Consider the following 26,025-nt stretch of genomic DNA (forward strand, 5'->3'; position numbering starts at 1 on the left):
AGCAGTGGGATTTCTCTGGAAGGAAATATTTCAGTTCTTGCTTGCCATTCATGCAGGTTTTCCTAGGGCTCACTTACAGGAGATTTCAGCATGGAGACAAGGTTTATGATGTAGGTACCAGGTGGTTCAGTGGTAAAGAATCCTCTTGCCAATGCAGGAGACGCAGGTTCAGTCCCTGGGTCAGGAAGATCCTCTGGAGGAGGAAACAGCAACCCACTTGAATATTCTTGTCTGGGAAATTCCGTGGACACAGGAGCCTGGTGGACTGAGGTCCATGCGGTTGCAAAGAGTCAGACACGACTGAGCATGCATTCATGCATGCATGCACACCTGAGAGCTGGTGTTGGCTCCTTCATAGATTTCTAGGATGCCTTATTTAGCAAATACATCAGCATCCTCAGGAATGGAAAGTGAGAAGAGGAATCAAACAGACCTGATTTTGACTACGGCCCTCCCATTCAACTTAGCCATGAATGATTTGAGCTTTCTGAATGATACTTCCTCATCTGTATAATGGGGCTAATACAGGCACCAAAATCAGAGACTTGTTAAAAGATTGAATCAGTTAAAGTTTCTAAAGTGCTTAGAAGGGTGTTTGGCACTTGAAAGTTCTATAAAATGCTTGCTGATACAGATAAGCAAAAAGTATCTTATATGACTTTTTAAAAGCATGCATGTATGTATATCTGCTCTTCCCATGGTTACTCTTGAATTAACCCAGAATCTGTTAGTTGCAAGGGACAGAAAACTAACTCAGGAACTAGCTTAAGCAATATGGGGTTTTGTTTATTCATGGAGCTGGGATGTTTGGGGTCAACCAGCTAGAAGTGAGCAGTCCCTTAAATGCTGGCCTTTGTATAAATGGAGATGATCAGGCTACCATGTAACCAACCACCATGAATCAGCCCCACACTCACAAAACTGGACTCGAGCCCAGGGAATTTTTCAAGTGCATTGCTACGTTATTTAGAGCACTGCCCACAACAACCTTGTAAGGAGAGTATTATAACCTCCAAATTTATAAGTGAATTATTTGACATTCAGCAACTCACCCAGGTCAACAGAGCCAGGAATAGTTAGAGCCAGATTCTGAACCTAAGCTCAGTAGGGGCTTGATATCTGAGTTCTTAGCCAGTATGGTACATATTATAATAAAAAGAAAATTCTGTTTTATATTAGTCAGTTGGAGACCTGCAGAAATATATTTTCCAAAAATGTGTCTTTGGAAGATACACAGGGGGCTGCCTGAGGCTGGGACCACACCCACATGTTCTGTGATCCTGGGCAGGTTGCTTAACTTTTCTGTGCCTCAGTTTCCCTGTCAGTCGTACAGTGATAGTAGGAGCAACACTTGCCTTTCAGAGTTGTTGTAAAAATTATACGAGTTAATCTAATTTGGAAAGTTACATGTACACCAGTGTTCATAGCAGCGCTATTCACAATAGCCAAGACGTGGAAACAGTGTAAACACCCATCAGCAGGTGAATGGATAAAGAAGATATGGTATATATACGTACACATGATGGAGCACTACTCAGCCATAAAGATGAGTGTGAGATTGCCATTTATAGCAACATGGATCAACCTGGAGATTATTATACGAAGTGACATAAGTCACTTATTTCACTCAGGCAAATATTATATCATGCATATGTGGAATATAAAAAAAATAATAATACAAGTCAACTTATTCACAAAATAGACTCACAAAGAAAACGAACTTATGGTTACCAAAGGCGGAAGGGGAGGGGAACGGACAGCGTGGGATTGATGGATACACACTGCTATGTATAAAATAGATAGAATATTCCTACTGGGTAGCACAGAAAACTACAGTCAATATCTTGTAATAACCTATAATGGATCTGAAGCTGTACACCTGAAACTAACACAATATTATAAATCAAGTGAAAGAAAGTGTTAGGTGCTTAATCATGTCCCACTCTTTGAGACCCCATGGACTGTAGCCCGCCAGGCTCCTCTGTCCATGGGATTCGCCAGAAAAGAATGCTGGAGTGGGTTGCCATTTCTTTCTCCAGGAGATCTTCCCAACCCAGAGATCGAATCCATGTATCCTGCATTGCAGGCAGATTCTTTACCATCCAAAAAAAGAGAGGTTACACAAGTCAGTACATAAAGGGGTTAGAAGGTGCCTGGCAAATAGTAAATGATATATATGGTTTGTTCCCAAAATATTTAAAAATAGATGGTAATGTCGAGTCAGAAAGGAAATGAGGTCACTCCGGGTGGTTCCTCTTTTGATGTCCCCAGTGTGCCCCAGAAGGGCACTGCTAATCCGGGAAGCTGAGAAGCCCACCTGTCAGAGGCTCTCTCTTGCCACCAGCTGCCAGGCCGTGACATCGCGGAGAAACTATCTGCAGTGGTCAGCACCTTGGCTCCGACTTTCAGATGCTCAGCTGCATGGCTTGGTCTTGGGTCCCTCCTCTCTCTTGGCTGCAAGGACCAGACTTCGTAGTCTCTGAAAACACAAATGTGCATGTCTTGTCTCCATTCTCCCCCAGCGCTTGGCGATGGGTTTGGTGGGTGACATTCTGTGCCTAATACACACTCTTTGGTGTTTGTTTGTTTTAATTTCTGCTCTGAGTCTTAGTTGCAGCACGCTGGATCTTTTGTTGTTGTGTGTTGCCTAAAGTGAGGACTCAGTAGTTGTGGTGTGCGGGCTCAGTTGCCCTTCGGCATGTGACACCTTAGTACCCCGACCTGGGATTAAACCAGTGTCCGCTTCGTTAGAAGGCAGATTCTCAACCACTGAACCATCAGGAAGTCCCCTACTCTTTGGTTTGATAGCGTCTGTTTCTTGGCCTGAAATGGGAAGTGAAAGCTTCCGCTTGGAGAAGGCAGACCTTATCTTAAGACGATTGTTCATTGTCAGACAAAAGGGCTAAGGGTGTATGTTCGAATTTCTTAGTGTCTGCCTAGATTTGGGGCTTCCCGAATGACCCAGGGGTAAAGAATCCACCTACCAAGCAGGAGACGCAGGAGACGTGGGTTCAGTCCCTGAGTTGGGAAGATCTCTGGAGAAGGAAATGGCAACCCCCTCCAGTATTCTTGCCTGGAAGATCCCATGGACAGGGGAGTCTGGTGGGCTACAGTCCATGGGGTCGCAAAGAGTCAGACACGCCTGAGCACACATACTCCTTGATTGTACAATATGCAGTGTCTTAGCATCTCTCCACATTGTTCGATTTTCTTGCCCGTCTTGAAACTCTCACTCCTGCTGAACTGTGGTGAGAGTTCTTTCAGTACATCCACAGGGCTGGGCAACGTGCTTCCAGGCAAGATCACCTGATCTGTCACTGGGAGCCTGACTAAAGGGATTCTGACTCTCCATGCTTTTCCTTCTGAAAGGCACAGCACATATTGGCCGCATATATCAAAATCTGATGGATGTTCAGAGGCCCCACAGGGGTCCACAGATGGATGTCAGAGGACCCACCAGCTCCCTGCCATGATACGGAACATTTTGTGAGTTATGTGCAGTTTTCTGGGATGAGGACAAAATTCTCAGAGTGGTCCATGCATCAAAAATAAGAGTGAAGAACCATCTCTTCACCTCGAGAAGAGGCATTTATAGAAGAAAGAGCCAAGGACAAGATGGCCTGAGGAGATAAGGAGCGCTGGAGGTTGAGATGGTGACACGGGGTCATCTCTTTAGGGCTTTTTCTCTTGGATCACTCTGTCATCTTATTTTTCTTTTCTTCCCGTGGTTACTCTTGGCTGGTGTTCCCATGTATCAGCCCATTTCTATTGCCTTAGACCTCCTCTTCCTCAAGAGGTATTTTTTTGCTTCCTGATGACTCAGTGGGGTGGAGTGGGAGGGGCCGGAGGCCAGCCCTTCTCCAAGCCTTCAAGTCTTGTCGATCTGTCTTTCCGGGCTATGGTTTTGTCTGGCTTTGCTTTAATGGCAATTAGGGTACTTGAGAATGAGTGAGAGATTGAGGGCAAAGGAGATGAGGGGTCTACTCGGCTTGAATTTAGTCCAGGCCAGCATTTCTCAGAATGTGTCCATGACTGTCGCAGGCACTAAAGGGTTTCTCTTAGGTTTTACGCACTAGGACTTCTGGCCCATTGTACAGGTCTGCATTTAGTAGCTCTGTTTTCTTGGCCAATTTACTTCCCCTCTCAGTGGCTCTGTGTTCTTGTCTCTGATGCAATAAATGTAACAGAATCTCCTTCATAGGGATTTAGAGGGGATCACCTGAGATAACACATCTGTTGAAATTAGTACAGGGCAGGGCCTGGCACAAAATAAGCACTGAATTCACAGCAACTGTGATGATGATGATGGTGGTGGTGGTGATGGTCACAAAGATTCTGATGAAAGTGAAGAAATAGGAGGAGGAGAATTGGGAGAAACAGTAAAGAACTTTGCCCAGGGACTGACATAATTATTTACTCTCAATAACCAGATATTCATATAGATAGCAAGATGGATGGATGGATGGATAGATGATTGGATGGATAGATGGATAGATGCATGGATGGATGGATGGATGGATGGATGGATGGATGAATGAATGGATGGATGAGTGGGTATGGATGGATGGATGGATAGGTGGGTGGATAGATGGATGGATGGATGGATGGATACCTGATTGGATGGATAGATGGATGGATGGATGAGTGGGTGTGGATAGATGGATGGATAGGTGGGTGGATGGATGGATGGCCAGTCAGTCATCAAACAAGTTTGGGAATGTCTGCATCAAACATGGTCAAACAGGTCTCTATTTTTCTTCCTTTACAGGACTTCTCGGGTGCTGTACTAGGCTATGCACCATGAACCCCCAGTGGGAGAGAGAACAAGCTGAATCTCTCCTACTTCTCTATCCTTAGGGTTCTTTTTACAAATGAAGCATCTCACGAGGCATCTTTGATACTGAGTTCACTTTGGTAGAGGCCAGTGCAGATGTAGTCTCTCAGGGGAAAAGGATGCCTGGAGTTCAGGTGGTTCAGCCTGTTCCCAGGGAGGACAGAGCATGCATGGGGTCAGGACAGAAAGACCAGTTCTGAGTCCTGGGGCCTCAGGCTATTTGGAGTGGACTCTGTACCTGGCTCCCGCAGGGCCCTGCAGTGCATGCATGTGTGCGCGCATACACACACACACAAACACACACAACCGAAGATGCTGGGAGGGCAGGAAGCACAATCTAGCCGAGCAGCTGATTATTCATTCCCCTATCCCCAGAGACCCCAGGGAGTATTTGTTTGCGGAGAACAAGGTCAATACGTTCTCAAACCCAGTTGCCATTCATCCCCAGACAGGTCAGGGGTTGGTTCCTGAAGCATTGTTGATCTCAGCAGAGATGGTGTGCGAGGTTGATATTCTTAGATTTGCTCATTCAGCCGGTCAGTCTGGCTTTCAGAGGAGAATCAGGTCAAGAAGTGCTTAATGATCCGAGAGGAGGCGCTGCCTCCACCACTGGGGGCTGGGGTTTCTAATGCTGATCAGCAGCTTCCTCACTCATAAGACCTACTGGAATTTTCTTTGTGTGTGTTCATAACCAATTTTATTGAGAGGGGGGTGTGTGACGTTACTGGGTGGGGGTGACCCAGTGTCCTGGATTTTTTGCGTTATTCTTGTTTCAGAGGCACTTCCTCATCCCCATAAATCCCCAGGTGAATTTGAAATTTTCGTATTTTGTTTTCCAAACTGGTCTTCCATGGACAGTAGCAATGCCCACATATTCATTAGACTCTCTGTCTTAATTTTTTGGTTTAGAGCCTGGAAGAAGAAGGTAAGTTCTTCCAACAGAAATGCACCTCCCTGCTGGCATCTGTAAAAACTATCTGACCAGTTCGCATTTGAAGGGAGGGAGGGTTTTGATACTCCTGGTTTGTGTTAGTCGCTCAGTCGTGTCTGACTCTGTGCGACCCCATGGACTATAACCCGCCAGACTCCTCTCTGTCCATGGGATTCTCCAGGCAAGAAGACTGGAGTGGGTTGCATTTCCCTTCTCCAGGGGAATCTTTCCGACCCAGGGATCGAACCTGGGTGTTGTACTGGTTTGATCCTTGCAACTAGATGCTGCTAATGCCTCATTCCTATGACAACTGTGCACCCACTATCAGCTCTGAGCCAGGGCCTCAGCTAACCGTGTCTGTATGTGACTCTTTTTTGAGTCTCTCGACACCCCGTGAGGTGTGGTTGCTCATCGTATTCTTGTTTTGTTGTTGTTGTTCAGTCACTAAGTCGTGTCTGGCTCTTTGTGACCCCATGGTTTGCAGCAGGCCAGGCTTCCCTGTCCCGCACCATCTTCTGGAGTTTGTCCAAGTTCATGTTTTACAGATAATAAATCTGAGGCACAGAGATGTTAAGATTTTGGCACAAGAACACACAGCGAGCATCGGGTGGAAGTGTCAGGCAATGAGAGAATATAGCAATGCCGCAGTGAGAACTGATGCTTACTTAGTACTTATGTAAGAGCTTTGTAAGTATTTGTGTAAGAGCTCTCCATGCATCACCTGATTCACACTTGTTAACTGATCCCAGTGGGCTGGGGATGTGTCTTCTCTTCCCAGGATGTGACTCTCCTGGCTGGACTGATCCTTGGCTGAGGTTACAAAGGAAGTGACTATAACCTAGAGAACAGGCAGTTGGTGGAAGCTTCTCCTATGGAAGGTCTTGCCTCCCTGGTCATTGACATGATGCTCCCAGCCTCCCCTCTTCTGGGAGCTCACATGTCAACCCTCTGCCTCAGGACTGTAAGCATTATGTAGCATTTCAGAAACTTTTTCTTTGAGGTCCATTTCCCTTTGAGACAAAGCCCTTCCATGCTTTGATCTTACCTGCGTGGGATGGGGTTAGAATGCATGCCTGTGCATGTGTGTGCTCAGTTGCTCGGTTGTGTCCTACTCTTTCTGACCCCATGGACTGCAGCTTGCCTGTCCATGGGCTTTTCCAGGCCAGAATCCTGGAGTGGGTTGCCATTCCCTTCTCTAGGTGATCTTGAGTGGCGTTTATCCATTTTGGTTCAAGTTGTTGCTCTAGAGTGGTTGTTTATCATGCTTTTGCAGAGATTAGGGGCGTGTAGAAGGGAAAACGGAGAAGGCAATGGCACCCCACTCCAGTACTCTTGCCTGGAAAATCCCATGGACGGAGGAGCCTGGTAGGCTGCAGTCCATGGGATCACTAAGAGTCGGACACGACTGAGCGACTTCACTTTCACTTTTCACTTTCATGCACTGGAGAAGGAAATGGCAACCCACTCCAGTGTTCTTGCCTGGAGAATCCCAGGGACGGGGAAGCCTGATGGGCTGCCGTCTATGGGGTCGCACAGAGTCGGACACAACTGAAGCGACTTAGCAGCTGCAGCAGCAGAAGGGAAAACTGGCCCTTGAGAATTAAGAAAGCACCTGTTTTGCTGTCTAACATTGAACAGGTCACTTAACCTCTCTGAACCTCCAGAGCATCGTGGGGCTACCGCAGATAATTCTCAAGTGCCTCCTGAACATCTACTCTGTGCCCAGTCCTGTGAGAAAGATGGGAAAACAAAATGATGGAGCAGGAGGTGGAGGGCATGAAATAGAAGCGTACCCTGAAACAGTCACCAGTCAGCTCTTTACCATGTGGGAGAAAACCACTGCTGGTCTTCCAGGGGTTTAGAGCGGTAGGGTTGTAAGTTCTGGAGAGGGTGGGAAAGCTGCCTGGGGCATCGGACGTGTGTTTGCTTGTTGAAGAAGGGAGCGTTCATTGGTCCTGGGAGGAATCAGAGAGCCTGAAGGCTCCTACAGAGACATCATTGTGGGGTACAGGTAGGGCATTGAGGAGGCAGACTTGACTGGAAGACTGGGAGGACTAGGAAACCCTTGACTTGGGCACATGAAAGACATTGCTGAAGAAGAAAACATCGAATGAACTAGCCCTTTTTGAACACTTTCCGAGTGCCAGGAGCACCTGTACGCAGCGTATCATTTCACAGCAGCAGCGTACCTGTGCAACAGGCCAGATGTTGTCCCTTCACCCCGAGGAGACTGGAGCTCAGAGCTAAGTGTCTTCTCGTCCCAGATCAAATGTTGAAAAGGATGACAGAGCCAGGATCCCAGCTTGGCCTCTACAGGTATGGAGCTCATGCTTTCTCATGGTGCCCAGACCCTTCCAGGTGAGTTGAGATGACCTTGGAAAGCTGAAGCTCTCAATGATGTGGAGACCCCCGGGCGAATGCAATATGTAAATACAGCTTCGCTTGTATTAGGTCCAAAACCACTGTTCAGTCATTCATTCTCTCTGGAAGCATTTTAGGAGCTTCATGTGTCTACTCAGCCTTTTAGTCATTGGGTAAATAAGCATGGGGACACTTCCCAGGCAGCCCTAATAGTAAAAAAAAAATAAAAATAAAAAAACCACCCACCAATGCAGGAGGCCTAAGAGACGTGAGAGATGTGGGTTTGATCCCTGGGTCAGAAAGACCCCCTGGAGGAGGGCATGGCAACCCACTCCAGTATTCTTTTCTGGAGAGTCTCATGGGCAGAGGAGCTTGGTGGGCTATAGGCCATGGAGTCACAAAGAATCGGACATGCTGAAAGGACTTAGCATGGCACGAACAGGAATGAATAACACGCTTCCTTATGTGAGCCAGTCTACCTATTTGAAGGAATCATCACATGTAAAAGAATCATTATTATACAATATAACATGATTTTAGGACACGGGTGATGGTATAGTTAGTTCTGCCTGGGGTGATGCGAAAGGTTTTGCAGAAAATGTGCCTTTGACTAAGGCCAGTAATGTTAAATTACGAAGAAGGAAGGGAGACAGGGAGGGAGAAAGGAAGGAAAGAAGGGAGGGAAAGAGGATAGTTCTGCATAGCAGGCAAATTTGTAAGGAGTGGTGGATTCATGAAGGTGTTTGGCAAAGGCAGCTCAGTGTGGTTTGCAGAGAAGTGATTGGTACAAGGAAGGACAGTGTGTATTAGAGGATGCAGCTGGGAAAGGAAAGCTGAGGGATATGGCGAACGACCTTGAAAAATGGTACAAGATTCTCCGTCACCCAGCTTGGCCTGGAAATGGGGTATGTGCTAAGCGGCTTCAGTTGTGTCCACCCCTTTGTGGCCACATGGGCTGTATAGCCCACCGGGCTCCTCTGTCCATGGGATTCTCCAGGCAAGAACACTGGAGTGGGTTGCCATGCCCTCCTCCAGGGGATCTTCCCCACCCAGGGATCGGACCAGAGTCTTTTAAGTCTCCTGCATTGCCAGGCGGGTTCTTTACCACTAGCGCCACCTGGGAATGGGGAGGCGTGGGTCATTAATCTGCATAGATCTTCCTCAGGAGATAACGACTGTCAATACCCGCAAAATAAAGAGTATGATTATTGTCAGAGAAACACGCCATTCCCTGTGCATTCTGTTTTGTCCTGTTCTGATGGTCATTTTTCAGGAAGCAGGTAAAGGCTGATGGGGATGGTCTAGAGGGCTCCTGATCAGGGGGTGTGTGTGTTTGTGGGGGGGAGGTGGCTCCCTCCCAGACTTCAGGGATTGTTGAGCCAAGGAAGTCTGTGCCAAAGGTTCTAGATCTTCCAGGCTCTCAAGAGATCTTGCAGATCTACATTTTATAGACCGTACTTCTGTTTAAAAATGCCCGCTCCTTTTCGTGCCATGACGTCAAAGCATCATCACTGTTGTTGTCATCATCCCTGTTAGCACGTTCATCATCATCATCACCTATAAACTGGATTTGGTCCACGAGGCAGCAGTTGGCTCTGTTGGCCAATAGCAACCGTAAGCCGGTCTTCACTGAGTGCTCCCTGATCCCGTCCTCCAGCCGATCCTTGTGCTTCCTGTCCTTTTTCCATCTCTTATATGAGTGTTGAAACTCGGGGTAGCTGCTTCTCGGAAGGGTTGGTGCTGGCTGGTCACCCTCATGTTGGCTCTCAGGATCCAGGGAAAGAGTTATACTATGTGACAGCATAAGAAAAACCATTTGGAGGTTCCCTCATAGTCCAGTGGCTAAGACTCCTTGCCCCCCCCATGCAGGGGGCCCAGGTTCATTCCCTGGTCAGGGAACTAGAGGCCATGGGTCACAGCTAAGACCCAGTGCAGTCAACTAAATAAAATAAATAAAAAATGTTTTAAATAGAAAAACTATTAAAAAAAAAAAAAAAGAAGAAGCACTTGGATAAGAGAGGTAACCATGACACGAGTGTCTTGTTGCACCGCAGAAATGAACACAAGATTGCAAAGCAATTATTTTTGTTGTTCAGTCGCTAAGTCATATCTGACTTGACTCTGTGACCCCATGGACTGCAGCACACCAGTCTTCCCTGTCCTTCACCATCTCCCAGAGTTTGCTCAAACTCATGTCCATTGAGTCAGCGATGCTATCTAGCCATCTTATCCTCTGTCGTCCCCTTCTCCTTTTGCCTTTGATCTTTCCCAGCATCAGGGTCTTTTCCAGTGAGTCTGCTCTTTGCATCGGGTGGCCAAAGTATTGGAGCTTCAGCATCAGTACTTCCAAAGAATATTATACTCTAACTTAAAAAAATAAAATAAAAAAAGAAGGGATTTGGATAAAGATGGGAAAAACCATGGCCTGTGAGCCAAACCTGGCTTTGACTGTTTTTGTATGACCCTTAAGCTCCGATTGGTTTATATAATTTTAAATGGTTGAGAAAAACTAAAAAGAATATTTTGTGACAGGTGAAAATGACAGGAAATTCAAATTTCAGAATCCACTTACGTACTGTAATCATGTTCATATGAAAATGGCTCAGTTTTGAGTAGTTGTAACAGAGAGTTGAAGGTTCACGACATCTGAAATATTTGTCACCTGCCCATTTTCAGAAAAAAAGTTTGCTCTTCCCTGCTTGCGACCGCCATGGTAAGTGCGCTAATGGTACAGGGCTCTTGGTTTGAATTCAGTCTACCATTCATTCCGACCCAAGTTTCCTACCCACTGCCAGGACTATATCTCTTGTCCTTTGCCTTATTTTTTTTTCTTTTTTTCTCTCTCTCTATTTGAATTCTTGCAAGATACTATGAGCTTAAGACACCAAGACTAGACACTGTAGCTACCTATTTACTGTCAGCCAATGGGAAGTGAAGATACGCAGAATGTAGTGCCTGCTTCTCTGTCCATGGAACTTTTCCTGGCAAGAATACTGGCATGAGTAGACATTCCCTTCGAAAGATCTTCCCAACCCAGGGATCGAACCCAGGTCTCCTGCATTGCAGGCGGATTCTTTACCATCTGAGCCACCAGGGAAGCCCACCTTTTAGTGGAAGAAATGGACCCAAGAGGAAAGAACTGTGGTCCAGTCATATTGGATGCTTCGCGTTTGGGAAAACAGAACGCATGTTAGAAAACAAGAGGTTCTGGTTAGTGATCATTATTTATTTCCGTGTTGTATTATTTCCTAACGTTTGGTGGATGGGTTTTAAAAAGGAAACATTCAATTCACACCGCTTCACAAATATAACTACTACAATCATAGATGACAGTCATATCTAAATATAAAATCAGAATCAGAGATGTGAATAACAGGACTGGAGGTGGCAAGAACAGGAAGATGAAAACACAGATCCGCCCGTAGTACGGGTCAAAGGAATGGACGGAGTTGAAACTCTTATTGGGCTCTCACCTCGCAGCCAAAGTGAAAAAGGGTCACCAGACAACAGGCCTTTATTTTCAGAGACAGGGAAAGGCGTGCTAAATGCTCAGGAGCAGAAAAGCTTTTGTGGCTTGGAGTTCTTACAAAGAAAAGAGAAAGCACCTTTTGCAAAGGAAACGGTGTATATCTATAGTTCTGGTTGTATAGGCGCGCCTCAATTTAATGTGCTTCGCAGATACCGTGTTTGTTGTTGTTTAACAGACTGAACGTTTATGACAACCCTGAGTCAAGCAAGTCGGCGGACACCATTCTTCCAACAGCATTGGCTCACCTCACATCTCTGTCATATTGTGGTAACTCTCTCACTGTTTCAGACTTTTTCATTATTTTTCTATTCGTCTGTGTCTGTAATAACTGATCTTCAAGGTTACGATTACAGCTCGCTGAGGATTCAGATGGTGGTTAGCCTGTTTTAACAAGAAAGTATTTTTTTAATTAAGGCATATACTTCTTTTAGACATAAGGCTATCACACACTTACTAGACTATAGTATAGTGTAACCATATCTTTTATATGCACCGCGAAAGCAGAAACACGTGCAACTGGCTTTATTGCGATGTTCTCTTAATCGTGGGGGTCTGGAATTCAACCACGATGTCTTCAAGGTCTACCTATATTTCTGAAATGTATCATCAAGTTCTTAAAAAAAAACAACACACATAGTAATATATAGAAGTCTCTTATATTTACGTAAGTCTACAGTTTCCATTCCATTCCATGCCGTATTTCATTGAGCATACCAACTCAATGGACATGAGTTTGAGCAAACTCCAGGAGATGGTGAAGGACAGGGAAGCCCAGCTGTGCCGCAGTCCACGGGGTCGCAAAGAATCAGACACAACTTAGCAACTGAACAAGTTTCCAAAACACTTCCACAATTTTGCCCTCTTGGTGAAGAGGAAGTGAGTATTGTCACTTACATAGGAGATTCGGGAAACAAAGTCTAAATGTATACATTTCTGGCCTTCCTGAATTCCTGCCTCCTGGTCCAGTGATCTTTCCACCAGAGACATAACATGATCTGACCCCAGGGCTTTCCAAAGTCAGGAAGAGCTCTCCCCGCCCCCAGGAAGCGGTCTCATGGTAAAGCTACTGTTCTCACTGGTAACTTCTCAGAAGAGCAGTGTTGAAAGTCAGCGTCAAAAGCTAAAGTTAGAAACAGTATCAGGCTGTTAAGTAAGAGGGGGTCAACTCGCAGCTGTTCCTGGAGCTTTCTGAATCGTAACAAGGTGGCCACTTGGATACATGAGAATCAATTATAGAGAAACCTTGTCAAGATGGCCCCAATTCAGCCTTAAATCATTGCGTTCTCTGCCAAACGCTGTCCACTTTTGTTATCTAGAAATGTAATTATGCAACTAAATCAAGCAGCTAAAATTAGTGTAGTGTAAAAACACCTTGGCGATCTAAAAGTGGAGGCATTGACATTTGGATTTAGAAAAAGCCAATAGTTGAATACGTTTCGCGGTGTCTGATGCTCTCCAAGTTTCAACAAAAATCTATATCCAGTGTCAGGTTTCGAGTTCGAGGTGGGAGGTGGCAAGCAGATGTTGGGCTTGAAGGTGATTTTCAATGATCCCCAGGGCCTTTAGCATGGCTTGAGTGGACTCAGTCTGTGCTCTCAAAATTGGGAAATTCTCCCCACTAGCAGGTGCTGTCCTGGGATACATACTAGAAGAGTGACAGTCTGAAGGCTGTCTGCCTTCCACCTGAAGTCAAAGGCGTGTCTGTACCAGGCGTCCGTAGAGGAACACAGGGCAAGAATGCCAAATACATGTCTTGTACACATCACGAGAGGATGCCAAGCGCTTTTCTCGTCACACAACCCTATGAGGTAGGGTCTGTTACTATCTCAGTTTTCCAAATGAAGAAACGAAGGTTCAGAGACACTGAGCAACATGTTCAACATCACACAGCTGCCAAGTTGGGACACCCAAGTCAGTGTAATTCCACCTCCTGCAATCCCATCTGAGAGTATCTGTGGCCATGTAACGCATGCTGGACCATCACTTGGGTGTTTTCAAACATCAGAAAGATCTGAAATACTGGAATGTATTTCTCGTCTGTGGTTTTGGTGTGCGTTAGGTCTGCCTTTAAACTCTCGGAGCAGGGAGTCATCTTATTAATCGATTACACATTAAAATATAACAACTGAAAGCTCAAAGACAAAGAATGTTAAAGTTTTATTTTTAAGGCATATGAAATTATATTACAGAACGAAGTACTGTAATGGATACGGTGGCCAATTAGGAATTAGGAGCCTGGCACTGCCTCTCATGTGTGGAGGGCTGTGAGCGTGCAATTCAACTAGCGTGAGCCTCATTTCCCGTGTGGACCAGGAACTAGTAATAGTACCTACTTTCGAGAGTTTTGAGAATGAAATTACAAAACATGTGTAAATAATTTAGCTATAGTTCTGTGTGCCATAGCACACACTACAGATACTCGCTGGTGCTATAATTATATTTTGGGCACAAGTTGCCCCTTTAAAACTAAAATCTGGGAGAGAGAAAGAAAGAGAGAAACAGACATCAGATAACAAGATAGCATCTTCTTCCTTTCTCTGTGATCAGTACCAGAGGCTGTCTGCGTTCCTCTACTGAGCTTTTAAGTGGCAGCTGATAATCATATCAATTGACATTTCTCAGCTTTCCTCTCTAACCATCCCACACAGACTCCAGTTTTTGCTTTTTTTTTTTTTTGCCCAAATTCCTTCGGAAAGAGCCCAAATCTGTCAGCCTGACCACCTTGCTCCCCATCTCTGGGTCTCTCTCACTCTCTCTGAGAACTAAATTAATGAAGAGTATTTGGTTAGTCATGTTAGGCAAGCCGTTCCCAAAATAGAACCTTCCATTTTGGTAGCTTCAACCCTGCAGCTGCTGTGTCTCTCCCTCGTCTGTGAAGAAAACTTTCACATTAAGAGTTGCTGATGCTGGATTTTCTTTCTCTCCCCTCTGAGTGTTGATGAGCTCTGCGCTCCTGACAGCGGCGATCTGGCTCTCAGCTCTGTGGTTCGGAAGAAGTTGGGTCTATAGATCTTTTTTTTCTTTCTTTTTTTTCCCCCAACTCTCCATTGATGCGTTGAGCTTCCGAGGGGATCCCACCTGCCCGTAAAGCATGTTGCCTTCTCAAGGAGTCCTCTTGCATCCCTATGGCGTACCTATGATCGTTCCAGCCGCCCCCTACTTCCCAGGACTGATCCAGGTAATTCAAGGCCACTGCCAGCCAGCAACTTAACTCCAGAGCGCGCAGAGTAATAATTGGAATTTTTATGGTTGAGAAAGCAAACACTTTTAATACAGGAAAAAGCCCTCGTGTAGTCTGAGGGAAGACAGTAGGAAATCAAAAAGATGGATCACCCTAATCTGGCTATTGACATCTCTCATGGTTGAATAAATGGTGTAGTTGAGCTATATTTGCTTGTATTGATCGGGCTGCTGTTTAACATTCATGCCTTTGCTTCGGGAGGTTGACCACGGGGCAAAGGATTTGTTCTCCTTCTGGGCTCTCGGAGGGACTCAGTCTCCCACAGCAGATCCTGAGACGGACTAACTGGTCATGAGGTAACTTGGTTAAGAGCTTTCACCCAGGAAACAGAAGGAGCATGAAATACACATTAATCCTTAGGTTCTGCTTCCCAGGGCTTGTCTGTTTTCATGAAGGGTACCCCTGCCTTCCCAAACCTGAAATTGACCAGTGGCAGAGAGGCAAAAGGAATGCTTTATTGATGGTTAATTTATGAAGTTCAGAGATGATACTAGGAATCCCTTACCAGTTGTTTACATCTGAATGATGGCAAGAAAGGAGATGATTGAAATACAAGTTGGTTTCACTTTTAAGGCTTTTCATTCTGTGTTGGGAGAGTCATCAAATAAGATATTTGGGGCCTTTTTTTTTTTTTTTTTTCATTGTAAGTGTGGCTTTTTAAGCAAAAGTTGGCTTCTGGGTATGTGTCTGAATTTCTCTGTGGAGAACTGACTAACGACAGAGGCTGAGTGTCAGAGGAAACCCGGATGTCTTCTTTTGTGGTTTGTTTGAGAGCAGTCATCTTTTTGTAATACATTCTGTATCTCCTTTCTACAGGAAAGAAAAGCTACATGTAGTTGGTACGTCCTTTTTACCTTCAGTTCTGTGCTCCTCCCTCCACGATCTTTCAAAATTCTGCAACACTAGCTCATTAATTCAAATTTCTGAGGGGGGTTCTGATCAAACCTCCAATGTCTACTTTTCTGAATGTTGTTGTTACCTCTTGTAAACTGTAAGAATCTTGGCAATTTGAGCCATTAGGGGGGAGTCCAAAACATTGCGAAACATCTTATCATGCCAGATTTATGGTCCTTGCTCTTTTGGGAGGCTTCTATATTATGCATGAGAAATAATGGACTACCTGGAGAGTGGTCCTCAACAACGTGGAAACAGTTCCATCCTTCCAGGCATACGCAGGCCAGTGAGCCACTGGGATCTGAAGTTAGGCTTGGTGATACACCGGAAAACATTTTACTTCCGTTGGACATTCAGGGTGAAGGTTAGCGGTTAGAGTTTTGTCAGACCCTGGACCGCCCCATCCGATAAATAATTACAAGCAAATCGTGCCCTTCACTCTGTGCTGATTGATGCTGAAATTGCTTTTGAAAGTTCTCATAAGTTCCTGTTATAGATTAAGTGCCGGTGTAGGAAAAATAACAGCACCCACTGAAATGGGTGAATGTAATCAGGCTTAATGGACTCGAGAGCTTGTTGGGAATTAAATAACTATCGATCCGCTGGAATGCTGCTGTCATTACAAAATGCCACTCTGGACGTATTACCCGCGTGATAGATGAGAAGACACATGGGCGAGCTGAGAAATTGGGGAGGCCTGGTTCCCATTCCTTCCTCCTGTGCAGAGCCTTTGAGAAATGGATCTGGTTTCTGGGGGAAAGAAACAAGAGATTTTACTTGCAGATCATTGCTGGGATCATGCTTTGTTTTCCCAAGTGACACCTCTGGTAACTGGTTACCCAGAAGTCAGGGAGTGGTGCGGCAGGGGGTCTTAGCCCAGATGCTGTGACAGCCTTCATCTTCTTCCTCTCGCACCCGCCGTGGATCACACGGAAATGCTCTGAGTGGGGATAGACTGGCCTTCTTTCCAGTTTTCTGAGACAGCCTGTTATTTATCCAGCGGCATCAAGCAACTCAGACACTCCATGCGGTAACATTTGCAAGTGAAGGAAAGGCAATTCAAAGAAAGAACTGTAAGACATACATCCACACACTCGCCTCTCAGCTGATGCTTCAGGTGATACTAGGTGCCCTGTATTCCCGCAGACTCTATCAGCTTGCTGACCAATTCGTTGATCATGTGGGTTTCTTCCCAGACTCTTCAAGATGCAAATGTGTGTGTGGGTGATTTGTCGCTCAGTCATGTCCAACTCTGCAACCCCATGGACTGTAGCTCACCACGCTCCTCTGTCCATGGGGATTCTCCAGGCAAGAATACTGGAGTGGGTTGCCATGCCCTCCTCCTGGGGATCTTCCCAACTCAGGCTTTCCCAAACTCACAGACTTAGAGAACGAACTTATGGTTGCCGGGGGGAGGGAGAGTTAGGAAGTTTGGGTTGGACCTGTACACACTGCTGTATTTAAAATGGATAACCAATAAGGGCCTATTGTATAGCACAGGGAACTCTGCTCAATGTTATGTGCCAGCCTGTATAAGAAGGGGCTTTGTGGGGGAATGGATACATGTGTATGTATGCTGTCCACCTGAAACTGTCACAGCATTGTTAATCTGCTCTACCCTAATACAAAATAGAAGTTTAAAAAAAGATGCCAGGGCTTTCCTAGAGGGAATTAAGGTGCCACCCACATCCTCATAATGTGATCAGTGAGACAGTTCCATGATCCCAAATAGTGTGTTCCTTCCGCAGTAGTAAGTTCCCTGTGACTGGAGGTATGAAACAGCGGTAGGGGCCACTGGGCAGGGTTGTCTTATCAGAATTCGAGATTCATCTCACAGTCTTTTCAACGTGAAGAACCAGTGATTCTGTGGCCTACGAATTTCCTTTTCGTAACCCTATCAAGTGCCACTTTTTTTTTTCCTATTGCTCTGTTTTTGTCTGCTCAGTCCAAGAAAACAAACAATAATTGATTGGACAGCATAAGAGGCTTTTAAGAGAGCATCACCTTATCCTGCAAAGGCAGTGAGCAAACATGTTTCCTAATAATTCCGAGGACGTGACTCAGTAGTATCTTTTGTCTCAGGAGTAGATTCAATAGTGACTGCTGACCTCATGGGCCATCCCCAAAGAAAGCTAGATGCTTTACCATATTGAATATCCTGAACCCATCTTTAATGTCTGAACTTGTTGAATAGATAGCAAGGTGAATAGTTTTTCCTTCCAGCCATGTAAAGTACTCCAGAGTGACCGTGGAGGATTGGGCTGAAGCGGTTTGGACAGTTTTCATGCATAGTAAGAAGCAGAAGAGGAGAAATACTATCAAGTATCAAATATTAACAGTATATAAACACTGTTCCATTCCCCTTGGCATAGAGCGGACTGCTGGTGTCTCTGGTTAAGAAGAACGAACATGTCTTCCCATTGAACTCCTTTATTCATGTCTCAATTTCCAACAAGACCTTGAATGATCAATGAATTATCTGACCTGAGAACAGGAGATTTGACGAGTAAATTGTCCGTCAGTCTTGAGTCAAAGAAGCTACCAGGAGAACTTACCCGAGCCGTGGACCAATAGCCAGCCGCACAGCGTCGGATGATATCATCTAAACCTCAGCTTTGTAACTGATCAGTCTGGGTGGTGTTTGGGTCTGATAAGCCCTCGGCTCTGGGTTCAAGTTCAGACTTGAGCCCCTCACTGTAGATATTTATCTGCCAGATATAGCCGTTGACCATCACTGCTAGATTATTTTCCACACCAAGACAGTTCCATTCTCATCTCCTCCGGATATTGCAGATCAGGTCTGGAGACTATTTTCCTAGACAGAGGATGGTGTAGACATGGCCACATCCACCTCACCATGCACTTTTTTACTTTAGTTATTCAGTTGCTACCCACATATTCCATATCAGGCAAGTTACATGCGCCTGGAAAACAGAAGCAGCCAGTACAGCTACTGACTGTTAGGTTCACAGCCTGGTGGAAGAGAACCTTAGATAAATATAAAATCCAATACGATAGGAAAAACATCAGGAAAGCATGATAGGTGATAAGTATTTTACACGTGCTTTGTACCAGGCAGGGCTTCCCAGGTGGCGCTAGCGGTAAAGAACCTGCCTGCCAGTGCAGGAGACATAAGAGACTTGGGTTTGATCCCTGGATCAGGAAGAGCCCCTGGAGGAGGGCCTGGCAACCCACTCCAGGATTCTTGCCTGGAGAATCCCATGGGCAGAGGAGCTTGGCTGACTATGGTCGATGGGATCACAAAGAGTCGGACTTGAGTGAAGTGACTTGTATGCACGCGTGTACCAGGTATGGTGCTAAATACTTATATATTTTATCTCAATTTATCCTAACAATGCAGTTGTCCCCCCCTTATCTGTGGGGGATGTTGACTTAAAAAATATTCAGCAACCTAAAAGTTGAGAGCTAAGTTTTAGGACTTCAAGCCTGGGCCTCTCAAGTAAGCCTAAGCAAACTGCTCCAAGGAGGTGAGGGGATGAGCCTGGTTATATAGAAGTTTTGTAACAAAGAGCAGGTAGTCTGAGCATCAAAGAGATTATTCTTATTGAAAGAAAAACAGATATCCCAAGTTAAGGAATTTAGCACTTCTCTATTATAGGAAGATGCAAGAGTCCAGGCTCACTGAAATCATTCCTTTAATAAGCATCTCAGCCTTCGGGCCATGGGCCTGTGTTTTCACATCCTGAGCTTCCTCAGGGCTCACTGTAGGGAGTGGCTGCAGTCTGCTGGCTGCTAGATGGCAGGCATTCTTCTCCTTCCCCCAGGGTCACCAGCCACTGATGTCTGTGACGTCCTTGTTTACTGGCAGGGCAGGAAATGCTCCATTTCCCAGGGATATGGCCTAGACCCCCAGTGGATGCTTTAGATAGTACTGGACCCAAGATGGATTGTGTTTTTCCCTGTACACACATACCTGTGTGTGTGTGTGTGTGTTACTCAGTCATGTCTGACTCTCTGCAGCCCTGTGGACTGTAGCCTACCAGGTCCTCTGTCCATGGAATTTTCCAGGCAAAAACACTGGAGTGGGTACATACATGTAGTCCAGTTTAATTTATAAATTAGACACAGAGACTACTAATAATTAATAATAAAATAGAACTATTATAACAGTTTACTGCAATAAAAAGTTGTGAATGTGGCTCTGGATATCTTACTATACAAAGCACACACTTTTTTTTTTTTCCTTCCTTGAAGTGTCTCAGAGAAGATTCATTCTTAACATAGATCTTAGCAATTTCAGCATATGGTTTTGTTGCCTTCCTTATTAGGTTGAGAATGTTTTCATTTCAAGGAAGCACTTGACGGCTTCTCCATCAGAACTACCAGTATCACTAACTCTTGTCCTTTGGGGCTGGTATTCAGGAAAATAAGGATCAGTTGCACCCGAGCATCGCGATAACTCGGTAGTTGATCTGATACCTGAGATAGTTACTAAGCAACTAACTGTGTGAGATCTTCTGAACACAGGGATGGGCCACATCCTGGACAGGACAGAATGGGACTGGACCACCCCGAACAACACACAGTTTAAAATGTATGAATTGTTTACTTCTGGAATTTCCTGTTTAATATCTTCAGGCTGTGGTTGCCCTCAGGTAAAGCTGGGAGAGCAAACCTGTGGATAATGGTGGTTACCATAACCCGAAAGTTGGGTTCTGTTTGTCCCACCATTATCTGTAATTGTAAATCTCCCAAAGCTCTGAAAATCAGCTTTTTTTGGGGGGTGGGGGGAGTGTTGGCACTAAAATGCCTCTCGGAAGAAAACTTGACCTGAAATGATGTGCCGCTATTTATAGACTGTCTTTATCCCACTCAGTGTGAATATTCATATATTTTGCTACGGGAATTTTTCTGTGTTTGATTTCAGAGTGTTGTCCCAGGCCCTGCTGAGAAAGTTACATAATCTGTTTCTGATGGATTCCCTTTCTGAAAAAGAAAAATCTCCCCAAATCTGAATTTCAAGATAGAGAGGTGACCCCATGGGTATTGGATGAGAAATCACAGTCATGTATTACGATGCCTTTTCTGCATATGGAGGACCTGAAACTGACATTTAGAGAAAGGTCACTTGCCCAAGGTCACAAGGATTGTCAGTGCCAGAGCTGAGATGTGGACCATGTCTGGTGGACTGAGACCTTTGTTCTTTGTCACAGATCCACTGTTGAGGTGTATATGGAGATATAGGAGAGGGAGACGGTGGATGCCTCTTGGAGTAGGAAAGAGGGTTGTTCAGAGGGGAATGAGGGTTTCCCAGGTAAAGAACCCGCCTACCAATGCAGGAAATGCAAGAGATGCGGGTTCAATCTCTGGGTCAGGAAGGTCCCCTACAAAAGGGCCTGGAAACCCACTCCAGTATTCTTGCCTGGAGAATCCCAAGTATAGAGGAGCCTGGCCGGCTACAGTCCATCAGGTAGCAAAGAGTCAAACACGATTGAATCAATGTAGCATGCATACACTCAGAGGGGAAAGGTGGCATTCAAGTCGGGCTGTAGAGCATCACCAGACATTCTCTGGGCAAACAGAGGAGAAAGCCCTTCCTATCAGAGCAGAGAACGTGGGTGAGCTCACGATGCTTGGGTTGACATATCAAGACGGAGCTTCAGTATCTTCCCCAACCCATTGGCACTGTGTGTCTTGGCATTGCGTAAATTTAGGTCTCAAAAGACAGGGCTCCAGAGGAGCTGGGAGAAATGGAGCTCAGAAATGGAGCTTCTGAACCCCGAATCTCTCTGTGCCCACACAGGAATGGGCTCTCTACTGCCCTTCTCTGAATCCAGCAGGTGAATGTTGAATTCCCTGGATTTTGAGTCCGGATCGCTATTTGCTATCCTTTCTCTCTGAAGCAGTAAGCTCTCTGAAGGCTGTGCTCTCCAACCCGTACCCCACAGAATTAGATGGCAGCAGAGAAATGAGGACCGCCTCCCTGACGTGGGTAGCAGTGGTAGAGGCAAACCCCTCAGCTCTGGATTTTGAAGAAGAAATCAGCATCATTGAATTGGGTGATTTATCTAATGAGAGATCTGTATACACCTGTGTAGTGAGGTCACAGGAAGAAGGAACACCCCCCCTCCCCCTGGACCCTCTTGTCTAACACTTGAAAATGAATATCCCAGGAGACACACTTGCTGGCAAAGCCAGAGACTTTTTGGAGAAGGGGTGCCCAAGTGGAGAGCTGCAGGGGAAGGAAACCCAGGAGAACTGCTCTGCCATGTGGCTCGCATTCTTGGGTTTTATGGTGATGGGTTAGTCTCTGGATTTTCTGGCCAATCATTGTGACTCAGGGTCCTTCCTGCTGGTACATGCATCACTTAGCCAAGATGGATTCCGGCAAGGAGGATTCTGGGAGGTTGGTAGGACATATGGAGTCTCCTCTCTCCTTTTGACCTTTGCCGAATTCTTCCGGTTGGTAGTAGCATGTTAGTTCCAAGTTCCTTACCAGGACTTCCTGTTGGAAGGTAACTCATGCAAGTGGTTACTCTCAGGCCTAGTTAGAGTGGCCTAGTTTGGTCAGTGGGTCCCCTCACAGTGACACCAAGAATTATCAAACTTCTGGTTTTAGCAGTGGACCAAAAGTAACTGGCCCCTGCAGAAAGGTAGAGAGATGTATGAGGAATGTGCAAGGCACTGGTGTAAACCTGAAGGGAATAAGCTTGTGTTGCTCAGCGGCTGGTGGAGCCATTTTCAGATCTTGATATTGCTGCCCTGCAGAGTTATTTACATGTGTGGAATATCTGCTGATTGGGAAAGAAAGCAGAAGGCCCGCCTGCATAATGTGAGTGTTGGTGGCGTCATTTACTTTGTGGCTGCTCCATCTTAGTCACCGAGTGACTTTTCTGTACTGCCAAACAGGCCGTGTCAACAGCAGACTAAATTAAAGAGTCAGGGAGGCGGCAAAGAGAATTTGGAGTCAAACAGGTCTGTGTTGATATATTGGCCCTGGCATTTACTAAGCATGTGGCCTTGAGCTTGTCAATTAACCTCTCCAAGGCTGTTTTCTCAGCTACAAAATGGAAACAGGAACACCTCTCTTGAAGAGTGGTTGTGAGTTTACGTGGGATTCATCTCTTTGTTCAACAGTTACTTATTGAGCACCTACTGTATGCCAGGCTGTGAGAAGTGGAGTGAGAAGTGGGTATAGGTGATGAGGCAGAATAGGAAACACACAAGATTCTTTTCAACCTAAAATTTACATCCTAATATATGGAAAAGGTGGCATTTATATGTATGTGCTTAGTCACTCAGTCATGTCCGACTCTTGCAACCCCATGGACTGTACCCCACCAGGCTTCTCTGTCCATGGAATTTTCCGGGCAAGAATACTTGAGTATCTTGCCATTTCCTTCTCCAAGGGATCTTCCTGATCCAGGGATTAAACCTGTGTCTCCTGCATTGGCAGGCAGAGACTTTACCCCTAGGACCACCTGAGAAGCCCATTTATATGTATATATAATATTTGTTCTCAATTGGTAAAGAGCCTGGCGGACTACAGTCCATGGGGTTGCAAGAGTTGGACACAACTTAGTGACTAAAGTAAAGTCGCTCAGTCGTGTCTGACTCTTTGCGACCCCATGGACAGTAGCCTACTAGGCTACGCCGTCCATGGGATTTTCCAGGCAAGAATACTGGAGTGGGCTGCCATTTCCTTCTCCAGGGGATCTTCCCAACCCAGGGATCGAACCTGGGTCTCCTTCATTGCAGACAGATGTTTTACCGTCTGAGCCACACTTCAGGATGGGCTGGCCACCTCATAATTCTTATCCTGTGTTATTCTGAAAGAGGATAGGCATTTACTCAGGACTCTTATCTTTTAGTGACAAGATCTAATTCATAATTGTTTAGAGGGGAAACAGAAAACCTCCACCTTCAGGCACAGTTGAATTCAGAGGCTCCAATGACTCAAGTCAAGTCACCCCATGACTCCACAGTAGTTATCTGAACTTGATCTTCATTCACAAATGCACCACATCCAACTGGTGGCAAAGACGGTGAAGTAAATTCTGGCCTCTGTACACTAACCCTGAATTAACTCTCAGACACAGAGTTGGTAGCTCAGCTGGTAAAGAATCTGCCTGTAAGAAAGTGAATCTGCCTGTAATGCAGGAGACCCTGGTTCTATTCCTGGGTCAGGAAGATCCTCTGGTGAAGGGATAGGCTACCCACTCTAGTATTCTTAGGCTTCCCTTGTGGCTCAGCTGGTAAAGAATCCGCCTGCAATGTGGGAGACCTGGGTTCCATCCCTGGGTGGGAAGATCCCCTGGAGAAGGGAAAGGCTACCCACTCCAGTATTCTGGCCTGGAGAATTCCATGAACTGTATAGTCCATGGGATTACAAAGAGTTGGAAATGACTGAGCGACTTTTGCAGAGTTTTGGGTGAAGTAGAAAAGAATAGCTTTATTGTTTGCCAGGCAAAGAAGGCCACAGTGGGCTAATGCTCTCAAGGCTGTGTGTCCAGACCTGGAGGGAGGGTACAGTGAGCCCTGTGTGGAGTCTTCTAGTCCACGGATGGGGTTGCTGATGAGGATCAGAGTGCCTGAAGAGGCTGCATTCCTTCAATCCAGAGATCTTCTGGCCTAACAGTGACCTTCTCTCTGGAATGAAGAGTGCTTTATCAGACATTAACATCTTTCCATTTGGTGGGAGTTTCAGTATCTGCAAAACAGCTCAAGGATACTGTTACGTGTATCCCTTGAGGGGGATCTCGGACTGCCCCCAAGGCTGCACAATTGTTTCTGGACTGTTCCTCCCTTGTCCCTGCATCCTCTCTCTTCCCTGACTAGCAACCTGCCCTTTGGAACTCAGGGAAAGGGGCTTTTGTGCCCATGAGCCCCATTGGGTCCAGCCGGATTTTAGTGATCCCCAGAAACTCCAGGCTGACACCCCAACCCATCCCCAACTCTTCCCCAACTGCAAAAATTCCAGAGTCAAGCTGGAAGCTGGGGTTAGATCCAGCCAAGCAGGGAGTGAAGGAGCAGTCAGAGCTCACTTATCCAGTTTAGGCATTCTTGTTGTTGAGTTGCCAAAGTGAAAGTGAAGTCGCTTACTTGTGTCCGACTCTTTGCAACCCCATGGACTGTAGCCTACCAGGCTCCTCCGTCCATGGGATTTTCCAGGCAAGAGTGCTGGAGTAGGTTGCCATTTCCTTCTCCAGGGCATCTTCCCGAGCCAGGGATCAAACGCAGGTCTAAGTCATGTCTGACTCTGCCATACCATGGACTGTAGCCTGCCAGGTCCCACTGAAACCGTTTACCTCAGATTGGGACTTGAACCCATGTGACTGGGACTTGAAGCCAGCCAAAACCCACATTTCCTGGTTTCAGGGCCTAATAAAGCTCAGGTTCTTGATGTCTCATCCCAGAAAGAATTCAGTGAGAGACAAAGTTATAGGTAAGAAATGGATTTATTCAGATTCAGAGAGAAACACACTCCACAGGCAGAGTGTGTGCCTTCACAGAGGGTGAGTGTGGCTGCGAAATGTGGTGTGGTTAGTTTTTATAGGCTGGGTAATTTCATATGCGAATGAGTGAAAGGAAATGCAACCCACCCCAGTGTTCTTGCCTGGAGAATCCCAGGGACAGGGGAGCCTGGTGGGCTGCTGTCTATGGGGTTGCACAGAGTCGAACATGACTAAAGTGACTTAACCTTAACCTAATGAGTGGGAGGATTATTCCAACTATTTTGGGGAACGGATGGAGAGTTCAAGGATTTGGGCTACCCCCCACTCCTTGGTCTTTTAACAGTGCCTTGGAACTGTCATGGCACCTCTGGATGGGTCATTTCACTTGCCGATTGAGGATCAGGGGCTAGTCTTGTCTGCCATCTTGGTTCCATTTGATTCTAATTGATTTACGTTGTATCCTTGGGCTATGTCATTCTTTCAAAAGTTGTGCCCTGCCCCTTTCCTTCCTGCTACACCTCTGTCCCTGGGATTGCCCAGGCAAGAATACTGGAGTAGGTTACCATTTCCTTCTCCAGGGGATCCTCCAGACCCAAGGATCAAATGCACAAGTGGGCAGCCTTTCCCTTCTCCAGGCGATTTTCCCAACCCAGGGATTGAACCTGGGTCTCCCACGTTGCAGGCAGATTCTTTACCAGCTGAGCCACAAGGGAAGCCCAAGAATACTGGAGCGGGTAGCCTATCCCTTCTTCAGCGGATCTTCCTTACCCAGGAGTCGAACCGGGGTCTCCTGCATCGCAGCGGGATTCTTTACCAACT

The 26,025-nt window shown here is 45.9% G+C and overlaps 1 protein-coding gene across 16 annotated transcripts in view; it reads left to right on the forward strand.

Annotated features, from left to right (window-relative positions):
* Nucleotides 1–26,025, forward strand: part of RBFOX1 (RNA binding fox-1 homolog 1) — a 2,444,696-nt gene that overhangs the window by 2,023,177 nt on the left and 395,494 nt on the right. For 4 of the 16 annotated variants that reach the window (XM_061401061.1, XM_061401059.1, XM_061401057.1 and 1 more), the window contains exon 1: nt 14,486–14,833. The exons of the other annotated variants lie outside the window; for them this stretch is intronic. In XM_061401061.1, the coding sequence (XP_061257045.1) occupies nt 14,747–14,833 (87 nt within the window). In that variant the 5' untranslated portion in view covers nt 14,486–14,746. Of the gene's footprint in view, nt 1–14,485; nt 14,834–26,025 lie in introns of those variants that run through there. 16 annotated transcript variants of the gene reach the window in all.

The sequence above is a fragment of the Bos javanicus genome, chromosome 25 (genome assembly GCF_032452875.1).
Source record: "Bos javanicus breed banteng chromosome 25, ARS-OSU_banteng_1.0, whole genome shotgun sequence".
In the NCBI taxonomy this organism is placed as follows: Eukaryota; Metazoa; Chordata; class Mammalia; order Artiodactyla; family Bovidae; genus Bos; species Bos javanicus.